The sequence below is a fragment of the Solanum pennellii genome, chromosome 12 (assembly GCF_001406875.1).
Source record: "Solanum pennellii chromosome 12, SPENNV200".
NCBI lineage: Eukaryota > Viridiplantae > Streptophyta > Magnoliopsida > Solanales > Solanaceae > Solanum > Solanum pennellii.
The window spans coordinates 10,233,734-10,246,316 of NC_028648.1; the positions used below are offsets into that span (position 1 = coordinate 10,233,734).

The 12,583-nt window shown below is 31.8% G+C and overlaps 1 protein-coding gene across 1 annotated transcript; it reads right to left on the bottom strand.

Annotated features, from left to right (window-relative positions):
* Positions 1–11,454: 11,454 nt before the first annotated feature.
* LOC107006081 lies at positions 11,455–12,305 on the bottom strand. The gene is made up of 2 exons (XM_015204728.1): positions 11,910–12,305; positions 11,455–11,844 (listed from the first exon to the last, which is right to left on the bottom strand). The coding sequence occupies exons 1-2, from the start codon at positions 12,303–12,305 to the stop codon at positions 11,455–11,457; spliced, it is 786 nt and encodes a 261-aa protein (XP_015060214.1).
* Between the last annotated feature and the right edge of the window lie 278 nt (positions 12,306–12,583).

Consider the following 12,583-nt stretch of genomic DNA (forward strand, 5'->3'; position numbering starts at 1 on the left):
TCACACCTGTGACGGTCCGTCCTGCACCTCCGTCCTGACGGTCAGAGACTCGTTTCCCGTACCAATTTCTCAAGAGTTGAAGTGTTTTGCAACGGGAGCTTACGACGGCTCGTCGTGGATGTGACGGCACGTCCTGCAGGTCCGTCACCGATTACAGAGAGTCGATTTTCAGTACCCAATTTCAGAATTTCTAAGTATGCTGAAACGAGACATCTGTGACGGGCCGTCGTGCCTATGACGGTCCGTCGTGATGTCCGTAATCTTAGCCAGTTTTTCCAGAAATAAATCTGCTGCTCAAAACGACTAAACAGGTCGTTACAGCAAAAATGTTGGCACAAATAATATGTTTACATGCACAATTTTTTTCAGATTACTTCATTCAATGATGGGATCACGACTCACCTAAAGGGTAAATTAATTGAGAAGAAATAAATCTGAAAATTACTCTTGGAGTAATAAAATTGAAATTTAGTCATATAATAGTAAATCAGAAATTTACTAAAGCAAAAGGCACATGACGTAATAAACTTGGAGTTTACGAGTACTAATAATTTTATTAGTTGGCATGAATAATTTGGTCATCCCAAAGATATGCATACTGAGTAATGGACATACATTGAAAAACTAGAAGATTCTTCAAGAATTCTTTTGTTGTTTGTTCTCATGACAAGTTGATTGAATCAACTAATGTTGAGATTAAATCTTTAAATTCTGAAAAGTATAAAAGGTGAATATGGGCCCGTTCACCTATCATGTGATATGATAAAAAGATGCATCTATAAGATAATCACATGTGCGTTTGTTGTCAACATGTAGTTTGACATTCACAAAATTATTTGTGCAAAAATAATTGAGTTAAGAGTACAATTTCAGAATATGTAATCAAGACAATTTATCTTGATAATATTGATAAATACTCAAGATGATGTGACACTAAATGTATTAAATAGTAAAATCATTGTTTATGAAAATAAAGCTTCATATGTTGATATGAAAGACGATATTGCATATAAAAGTAATTGTACGCATCAGACCGATAAATTATGATCAAGTTTTCTTTCAATTGATTTATGGTCGGGGACCAAATATTTTTCATCTGATTATTTTGATATATGGTATATAATCAATGAATTTACATTGATGCACAAGGATAGATTCTCTAAAGATTGAGATATATGTTAGTTTGTCTAACATAAAGGCGCGATTAGAAGCAACACAAGAGTTGTAAATACTCTTATTGAATGTCCCTTAAGGATAGAGTCTACGACATGCATGAAGCATCATAGACTAATCAATTTTAAATAAAATAATCCTTGGAAAAGGGGTGGGATCAAAGAATCAAAATGATCATAATAAAAAAATAATGTGCTCTTGGGGAGCCTATGACATAACACTTTATGAAACCTCATGAGAGGGGTAGCTACCTAAAAATAATGAAGTGATGAGATCTCAATAAGTTATGTCGTATTGTGAATCAATGCAAAATGATATATCGTTGACGGTATCTTTGATACAATAGCACGCAATATTGTAAAAAAATTATTATGATATAAATTCTACGACTATTAAAGCATGCTAGTGTAGAAATAATTATCAAGTGAAAAGTGGAATGGTGCATCTTGGTAAGCATAAAGCTTATTTGACTTGCAATCTAGACACTAGAAGATGTCATACATCTAATATTGAATGTTGTCACTTGACAAAACTAATATGAAAATATCAATGGGTTTGAAATCTAACATATACAAGGTTTTGGAAAACTTATTTATCATCCTCATAAGGATTAAATAGATTCAAAATGCATAGAGCATATACAAGTATTATTATGCAAGTTGATGACTAGAATTGAAACTCTTGGCAATAGATTATTTGCTTAAAGAAGTTGAAGTAAGGAACTTGCAGAAATCTTTGATCCTGAAAGAAAGATTCATAAAGGGAGATAGAAGGAAACATATTTCGTCAAGGTTTTTCTACAGTCATGAGCTCCCAATAATGGTGATATCAATATGCAACATGTTTGTTTAAGTAATATTGTTGATTTATTCACCAAGTCTCTACCAACTACAACTTTCAAGAAGATGGTGCACAAGCTTGGAAAACGAAGATTCTAGTCTCTAAATTGATGTTGTCATTAGGGGGAGTTAATACGCGATGTACTCTTTTTTCCTCACAAGGTTTTGTCCCACTGGGTTTTTCTTGTAAGGTTTTTAATGAGGCATCCATAATGCGTATTATTAGATATGTGTACTCTTTTTCCTTCACTAGATTTTTTTTCCCAACTGGATTTTGTCTAATAAGGTTTAACAATGCACATAATCTACCGACATTCAAGGGGGAGTGTTATAAACAATTTGTATTACAGTGAATGTCTAATTATGTGGAGTCCTTGTATGATATGGTTAGGAATCCTACTTGGAGACCAAGTAAGGTTTTCCCTATAAATAAAGGGTTTCCTTCATTGTAAATAAGATTTGTCAAAGATCTATGAATCCTGAATATACTTCAAGAGAAATAAGAAGTCTTTTCTCTTCTCTCTTCTTTCTTCTTCTTCTAAATTTATATAGTTTCATATTATCATTCACCTTTTTGGTTTAATTACACCCTTGAAACTAACAATCCTTTCTTTATTTTGTTTTTTAAAATACTTATTATGTATCATTTTCTTAGAGATAAAAATTGATCTTTGTTGAATTTTTCATAATTTATTTAAATTAAAACAATATATTTTCAAGTCCAATAAAATATATTTTTTTAAAATCTAATAATTTCTACTTTCTATAGCTTTTTTAAGAAATTTGTTTTAGATGATTAATGTATTTTAAAAAATTAATAATGCCACAATTACGGGGACATATTATGTTATCACAAATCCTAAACAAAGTCTATCTTTTTTTTTAAAAAAAAAATGGGCATTGAATATTTTTACCTATAATCTTTTAACAACTCATTGAAAAGAAGATTAAGAATATAGATGTTGTAGGTCGTCGGTAGGGGAAATAATAATAGGAAAAGAGAGAAATAAATATAATGGACAATGGATAAGATAATAGTATTATGATTATAACTTTATTAATTATTTATATCATATTTAAAATTTAATTTATTAATTAAAATTTAGCTGTTAATTTTTTCTTATGTCACGTGTCTTCGATCCAAGTAAAAATTTGTGAAAAATAGAGAGAGAAATGAAGAGGAGGCTGATCAAAAAAAAAGAAAAAAGAAACTACAATAAATATAAAAAACCTATTAGATTTTCTAACAAAAATAATTGAGGTCTTGAAGAAGTATATTCTTTTTGGCTTGAATAAATATTGGAAAACAATCTAGCTAGTTGAGATGGAGATTTTATTTCATTCAATGAGAAAGAATGAGACATAATAAAATTTTCAAAAATAAATAAAATAAAGAGACAGTTGTTAGTTTCAATGTTATAAGTGAGCAAAAAGGTGAATGGAAGGATAATTTTAGTCCAAAAATAAATAAATAGAAGGATATTTTTAAACCGAAAGATGGATGAAGAGTATTTTTAGACCTTTCCTATAGTTCAGAGGTATTTTTGACCCTTCTTCACGAGCTAGTGATTAGGTTGGTGTATATTTTACTTTTCTCAGATTTTATTTATGAAATTTTACTATTTTATTATATTATTGTTAGTGTTGTTATTGTATGAGTTGGGGAACAAGTTGGATATAACGAGTATTTTTATAAGAGAAAACTCAATATATTTATCCTTATTGGACTCACAATCCAAACATTTTATGTGACTGTCTTCTTGTTCTATTCACTGACCATTACTTCTTCATCCTTAATACTATCAGAGTATATATATACTTACGATAATTAAATAGTTTTTTCATAGAATTAGCAATGTTTCTTCTTCTTTGATATCATCAGAGTATCTATATACTTTAATAGTATCAAACACGCATTAATAGTTAAAAACATATAGGGTATGAAAGTAAGGAAATAGTTGTTTGTTAGGATACAAGTGTTATTTTCCCTTTTTTTAACACTCCATATCTCTGCATTAGTGCATGACTAACTAGACGTGGACGAATTTATCTAAAATTGAGAGAATGAGGTTGTATTTGAGCTTAAAGACTTGAGGATCTTAGTGTATTAAGGGGACATTTGTTAGTTGGTTATTAGAGTTATGCATGTATTGATAATATATGAATTAATTATGAGTTAATTCGTGTATTATTTTATGTAGAGATTAGTAATGCAAGATTTAGTTATTCATGTATTACTTATTCAACCTACATTCTTTCGTAAAGTAATACATAAATTTTTTCATAACTTATATATCGATTAGTTTTATGAGTTTCTAAATTGTAAATCAAACATCTTATTAACTTTATGCGTGATTAACTTACCTCCTAACCAGTTATCAAACGTGATATTATTTATGTAGGTTTTAATACATGCATACCTCTTTTTCAAATTAGCTAGCAAAAGAGCCATAAAGTGTTAACCAAAGATAAAATAAATAAGATTTGAAAGATTGATGGTATGTTAATGACACTGAACTTCTATACAAGTCTTAAGTGTAATTTTATTTTCATTTTTCATATCTCTTTTATCATGAAATTGATCTCCATAATTCTTAAGCTCATTTTCTCTCTTCCAAACATCAAGGTAATTAAGTTATATCCAAGTTTAAGTATGAATATTCCTCCATTAAACATGTGCTATTAACATTGATTACTTTTCAAGTATAGCAAATCGAATATAGCTTTTAGAGGAATTCTACGATTTTCAACAATCAAATAAGGCTTCTCTCCCTCTCCATTTATGAGCTTGTATGAGCGTTCTAAGCATGTTTCCAGTAAAAAATCACGAGACGGTGGTTGATAGTTGTCAATTCAAATTTTATGCACTTTTTTCAGTTATTGTGGCTCCTATATTGTGTTAAATTTCATGATCCTTAGATGTTCATAATTTCTCTATTATGAGGTGTCTAGGTTTTTTCTATTTGATATGTTTGTGTTTCTCTAATATGAGATGTCTAAGTTTCTCTAATTAAGTTGTCTATGTTTCTATTATGTGAGATCTCTAGTTTTTTTATTTTTTATTTTGAGATGATTATGTATTCCAAAAGCGAAGACAAACATTTCAAAAATGTTAATTTTCAACTCATATGTTGCATACTCCTTGTGTCACGATCCAAAAATGGACATGATGACATTCGTCTTATCCCACCAAAGATAAGTTAGCCTAAAACTCAACAACTTCAATAAAATATAGAAATTTTATAATAAATTCAAAAATACCCCCAAAATATGATTGTCACGTTCATCAAATAGAAGTAACCAAATATCAAGTACTTTCCAACCACCAATAAATTACATAATTATCAAGAATGAAGGATGTCATGGAATGCAATGCAATATGACACCATGAAATGATATGCCTCAAAATACCAAGTAATCTCTCAACCATATATACGTGATACTCCTCGGAAATACATCAAGAATTCATGACCCATGGGCGACTCGCGAGGTCCATATACCGACACGGACGATCTCCACGTGTTTGTGCGGACGATCCCAACACATTATCATAAATCAAACACATTTCGCACGGACGATCTTCACGTGCCCAAATTATAATCATAACTTCTCCATCGCACAGACGATCTCCACATGCCCAAATAATCATAACTCGATCTCAACACGGACGATCTTCATGTGTTAGACCTTTACTCATACCTAATCTCATGTCAATGCATGTGCACAATATGATATCAAATAAAGGGGATGATGCAACATTTTAATAAATAAAATGTCTCTATGACATATAATCACCTCAAATATCACAATTATACGAGTTCAGTAAAGAACAAAATCACACATAATAAATCAAGTCAATAATATATTAACTAATACCCATATGCTTTGACATTCTCGGATTACAATCCTCATTCTATAGTAATAAATCTTGCCTTTATAACACCGGTACTCGTACCATCTCAACCCATCACACACAAACAATCAATCACATTGCCTTTTATTATCCCTTTTCATCATTAGAATTAATAAAGGTGGACAAGTCAACCCCACCAAATTCCATTACTTCCAAACACATACCACAAGGAAATACACGAATTTTATACACTTAACAAGTGTTTAAAAATACTCTTGCCTCAAATAGTCGAAAAATCACTAGGAGACTTGAGTCTTCCCTTTTTGTTGTACTTCTAACTCAAAGCAATCTATTCACATGAATAACCATAATAAAATTTCAAAACTAACAACACCCATATTACTATGGGTCTAGCCTTGACCCAAAAATTCACTCAAGTTTATAATCAAGTTCCTAAATCTTGATGTCAACTAACATTCCAATTATCATATTTTCCAAGTTTTAATCCTAGGGCTAAGACATAATTTCTCCAAATACTATAACTCTAATAATTTTCATATAATATACCTTATATTTAATTGCCCATTCCGACATGTTAAAACTTAAATTATATTCAATAACTATAAAAATAAAAATCCAAAATCAAATTCAAGTTACTGACCCACTAACTTTAACTACAGAAAAGTGCAAAAAAACTACCTTTAATTTTTCAGGAAATCTTTCAATAACATACATCAACTTTCTACAATTTTTATAATGATAGGATTATAAAATCATTTAAAAAGGAAAAGAAGAAACAGTACATTTAGCATAACCTAAAATCAATCTAATTCTCAAATATTATTATTATAATATATATTTATATATATATATATATATATATATATTTATATATGTGGGGAATTAATTCAGGCATGTGAAGGAGCAATTAATGCAACTATATTTATCTTTATTTTATTTTTCTAAATAAATTATGTATTAAAAGTAATAGTTTTGTTATAAAACTATAGAATAAGAAGAAGAAACTAGAGAGAAAAGAAGAGAAGACTTGTTATTTCTCTTGATCAATCAATTTACAATGAAGAGGAGCACTCTATTTATAGGAGAAATCTAACTTGGTCCCCAAGTAGGACTCTTTAATCATATCCTAAAAAGGACTCCACATGATAGTCATTCACTATAATACAAATACTTTATAACACTCCCCTTGAATGTCTAATTCATAGATGATGTGCCTCGTCAAAAACCTTACTAAAAAAAAACTTTAAGAAAAGAAAAAGAGTACACATAACTATTAATACGCATCTAGGCTGCCTCATTAAAAACCTTACAAGGAAAAACTCAGTGGGACAAAACCTCGTAAGGGAAAAAGAGTACAGAGCGTATTAACTCTTCCTAATGAGAACATCAATCCAGAGACTTAAATCTTCGCATTCCAAGCTTGTGCACCATCTTCTTGAAAGTTGCAGTTGGTAGAGACTTGGTGAATAGATCAGCCACATTGTCACTTGAACGAATCTGTTGCACATTTATATCACCATTCTTTTGAAGTTCATGTGTATAGAAAAGCTTCGGTGAAATGTGCTTTGTTCTATCTCCTTTTATGAATCCTCCCTTAAGTTGTGCTATGCATGCTGCATTATCTTCATATAAAGTGGTTGGTACTTTATCACATTTCAAACCACATTTCTCTCGAATAAGATGTATCATAGACCTTAATCACACACATTCTCTACTTGCTTCATGAATAGCTATTATTTCAGCATGATTAGATGAAGTGGCTACGATGGACTGCTTTGTAGATCTCTAAGATATGGCAGTCCCCCCACGTATAAACACATAGCCTGTTTGGGATCGAGCTTTGTGTGGATCAGATAAATATCCTGCATCAGCATAACCAACAAGATTTGGACTACAATTAACAGAATAAAATAAGCCCATATCAGTTGTCCCTTTAAGATATCGCAAAATGTGTTTGATCCCATTCCAATGTCTCCTAGTAGGAGCAGAACTATACCTTGCTAACAAGTTAACAGCAAAAGCTATATCAGGCCTTGTAGTATTAGCAAGATACATTAGTGCACCAATTGCACTAAGATATGGTACTTCAGAACCAAGAATTTCTTCATCCTTTTCTTGAGGTCGGAATGGATCCTTATTCACATCAAGTGAACGAACAACCATCGGAGTACTTAATGGATGCGCTTCATCCATACAGAATCTTTTCAAACACTTTTTCTGTGTAGGGAGATTGATGAACAAAAATACCATTTGTCAAATGCTCAATTTGCAAACCAAGACATAATTTTGTCCTTCCCAGATCTTTCATCTCAAATTCATTCTTTAAATAATCAATTGCCTTTTGAAGCTCTATTGGAGTTCCAATAAGATTTATGTCATCAACATAAATAGCAAGTACAACAAATTCCGATATTGTTTTCTTTATAAAGACACATGGACAAATTGCATCATTTGTATAACCTTCCTTAATTAAATACTCACTAAGACGGTTATACCACATGCGCCCAGATTGCTTCAAACCATATAATGATCTTTGCAATTTAATTGAATACATTTCTCGAGATTTTGAATTACATGATTTAGGCATCGCAAATCCTTCAGGAATTTTCATGTATATCTCATTATCAAGTGATCCATAAAGGTAGGCTGTAACCACATCCATCAAATGCATTCCAAGTTGCTCATGGACTGTGAAACTAATGAGATAACGCAATGTTATTGCATCCATAACGGGTGAGTATGTCTCTTCATAGTCGACGCCAGGCCTTTGAGAAAATCCTTGTGCCACAAGGCGTGCTTTATACCTTTGTATTTCATTTTTCTCATTTCTTTTTCGCACAAAAATCCATTTGTAACCAACAGGTTTAATACCATTAGGTGTTTGAACTATAGGTCCAAAAACTTCACGCTTGGCAAGTGAATTCAACTCTGATTGAATTGCTTCTTGCCATTTTGGCCAATCATTTCGTTGTCGACATTCTATAACAGATTGAGGTTCATGATCCTCATTATCTTGCATGATATTTGTTGCAACATTATATGCAAAGACATAATCAACCACTATTTCTGATCGATTCATATTAGTTTCAACATCTCTTAAATTTATGGATAGTTCATTATTTCCTTGAGTTTCAAGTTCATTGATTCTTTCATGAATATCAGACTTATTCAAATTTTGAACTTCCATATGAGATTCTTTCATAGTGTCATCTTGACATTTAATCTTTCTTTTTCTAGGATTTTGATCCTTAGACCCCAATGGTCTACCACGCTTTAGGTGTGTTTTTGACTCATTAGCTATGACACTAGTGGATGGTCCTTTAGGGACATCAATTCGAATTGGGACATTCTCTGCAGGAATATGTGATTTAGTAATCCTTTTCAAATCTGTAAATGCGTCTGGCATTTGATTTGCAATTTTCTGCAGATGAATAATCTTTTGTACTTCTTGTTCGCAAGTAGAAGAATATGGATCAAGATGAGACAATGATAAATTTTTCCACAAAATTTCTCGTTTTATTTCACTATTCTCTCCCCCTAATTTTGGGAAAACTGTCTCATCAAACCGACAATCTGCAAATCTAGCAGTAAACATGTCTCCAGTCAATGGTTCAAGATAGCGAATAATGGAGGGTGACTCAAACCCAACATATATTCCTAACCTTCTTTGAGAGCCCATCTTAGTGCGGTTTGGTGGTGCCACAGGCACATATACAGCACTTCCAAAAATTCTTAGATGGGATATATTAGGTTCTTGACCCATAACCAATTGCAATGGAGAAACCTTATGATAACTTGTCGGTCTGAGACGAATAAGTGTTGCAGCATGCAAAATTGCATGTCCCCACACAGAAGTGGGCAACTTAGTTTTCATAAGCAATGGTCTTGCTATTAATTGCAAACGTTTAATTAATGACTCAGCGAGACCATTCTGAGTATGAACATGAGCAACGGAGTGTTCAACTCTTATCCCAATTGCTAAACAATAATTATTAAATGATTGGGATGAAAACTCTGCAGCATTATCAAGACGAATGGACTTAATCTGATTATCAGGAAAGTGTGCCCTTAACCTTATTATTTGTGCCAATAATTTTGCAAATGCCAAGTTACGAGATGACAATAGGCACACATGAGACCATCTAGAAGAAGCATCTATTAGAACCATAAAATATCTAAATGACCCACTAGGTGGGTGAATAGGTCCACAAATATCCCCATGTATACGTTCCAAGAACGCAGGGGACTCAATCTTAACTTTCATTGGTGATGGTCTCACAATTAACTTGCCTTGATAACAAGCAGTACAAGAAAATTCACCATTTAAATGAACTTTTAGGTCTTTTAGTGGATGTCCATTCGAATTTTCTATGATTCGTCTCATCATTATTGACCCAGGATGTCCTAGACGATCATGCCAAAGTACAAATGTATTGGAATCAGTAAACTTCTTATTTACTATAAAATGTGCCTCAATTGCACTAATTTTTGTCCAATACAAGCCAGAAGATAAAGTATGAAACTTTTCTATAACACATGTCTGCCCAAAGACATTCTTGGTGATATCAAGATATTCAAGATTTATTTCATCCATTGATTGGATATGATAATCATTTTCACGGATATCTTTAAAACTCAACAAGTTTCTCTTAGATTTTGGAGAAAACATAGCATTATTAATGATGAGTTTAGTTCCCTTGGGCAAAATTACAATGGCTCTTCCAAAACCCTCAATCATATTAGTACTACCAAAAATTGTAGTAACATTTATTTTGCCCATACTTAAATGAGAAAAATATTTCTTATTTTTGAATATCGTATGTGTTGTACCAGAATCAATCAAACAAATATCTTCATATTTCGATAATATGTTCTTAGAATTATCCATATCTTCACATGAAATGACATACACAAAATAAATATATATTAAATATCAGTGTTGTCAAAAGGGTACAATATATTCAAAGAAATAAATTAATAATTAAATATTAAAAATTGAACCTTAATTTATTGTTTCCTCTTTGTCAAAAACGAGTTGTTAGGAAAATAAAATAAAATCATTATTTAATCCTAGTTAATAACAGACTGCATGTTTTTAACATTAGATCAAATTAAAGACCAATACAAACAATACAAACACATGATAAATCCTAGTTAATATCAGAATTTATGTTTTTAACATTAGACCAAGTTAAAGACCTAATATAATACAAACACGTGATAAAGTTTAGTATTTGACTAACTCTATCATATTAGAATCATATAAATAAATCAATGAAAAATATATATTATTTAATTAAGAATTAAGGAACAAGCTAATGAACGACTAAACTAATTTAAAATACTAATACTCATGCAAACAAATATCATTACATGAAATTTATTAATAATTACTACCAAAAAATATATATCATTCTTCCATGTTCACAGAACCATCACCAATTAACTGATCTATTTTTCCTTCACGATGTGCGAAGAAATCTGCTACATCCAAGTGCGTGATGTCAACTTGATTTCAGAGATAAAATTTGCCTCAGGATTTTTCTCTTTCTTCTTTAGTGATTCTTGTTAAATCTCAACCAAGTGTTTGGGAGTACGACAATCACGTGCATAATGACCTCTTCCACCACATCGAAAACAACCTTCCCTAGTTGCTTCACGTTTCTCATCCTTTCTTTTTTCCTTTTTATTTGATGAATGATTAATGCCAGGAATAGAATTACGTTCTTGACCATAATTACGATCACGATCACGTCCACGTCCACGACCACGATTAGGACCGCAACCTTTTCCACGCCTAGCATGGTGGGCGTACGCCTCATTCACTTCAGGAAGTGATTCAGATCCAGTAGGTCGATTCTCATGATTTTTCAATAATAAATCATTATTTTGTTCGGCCACAAAAAGATGAGAAATTAGTCCAGAATACTTTTTGAAACCTTTCTCTCGATATTGTTGCTGCAAGAGCACATCAAGGCATGGAAAGTGGAGAACGTCTTTTCCACCATATCAATCTCACTAACCGTTTCTCCACATAATTTCAATTGAGAAGTGATTCTGAACATGGCAGAATTGTACTCATGTATAGACTTAAAGTCTTGTAGCCTTAGATGCATCCAATCATATCGTGCCTTTGGATGTATGACCATCTTCAAGTGGTCAAATCTTTCTTTTAGGTTTTTCCACAAAACAAGTGGATCCTTAACTGTCAGATATTCAATTTTCAGAATCTCGTCAAGATGATGACGCAAGAATATCATTGCTCGTGCAATGTTTTGATTTGATGCCTTATTTTCTTCTTTTATGGTGTCTCCAAGACCCATTGCATCAAGGTGGATTTCAGCATCCAACACCCATGAGAGGTAGTTCCTGCCCAAACTTTGAAGGGCAGTGAACTCTAATTTTGTAAGATTGGCCATTAAAATTAAAAACAAAAGAATAAATAATACCTTTATTAATTCTTTAAATCTAACCTTCACTTTTGAGAAATTAGAGTCTCGTGCTGATAACGTGTTATAAAACTATAAAATAAGAAGAAGAAACTAGAGAGAAAAGAAGAGAAGACTTGCTATTTCTCTTGATCAATCAATTTACAATGAAGAGGAGCACTCTATTTATAGGAGAAATCTAACTTGATCCCCAAGCAGGACTCTTTAACCATATCCTAAAAAGGACTCCACATGATAGACATTCACTA

Excerpts from the sequence above, each read along its gene's own strand:
- LOC107006081 (XM_015204728.1), bottom strand. The coding sequence starts at position 12,305 with ATGGCCAATCTTACAAAATTAGAGTTCACTGCCCTTCAAAGTTTGGGC. Across the intron at positions 11,845-11,909 it reads TGAAATTATGTGGAGAAACG|CAACAATATCGAGAGAAAGG; the intron begins GTTAGTGAGATT and ends GTGCTCTTGCAG.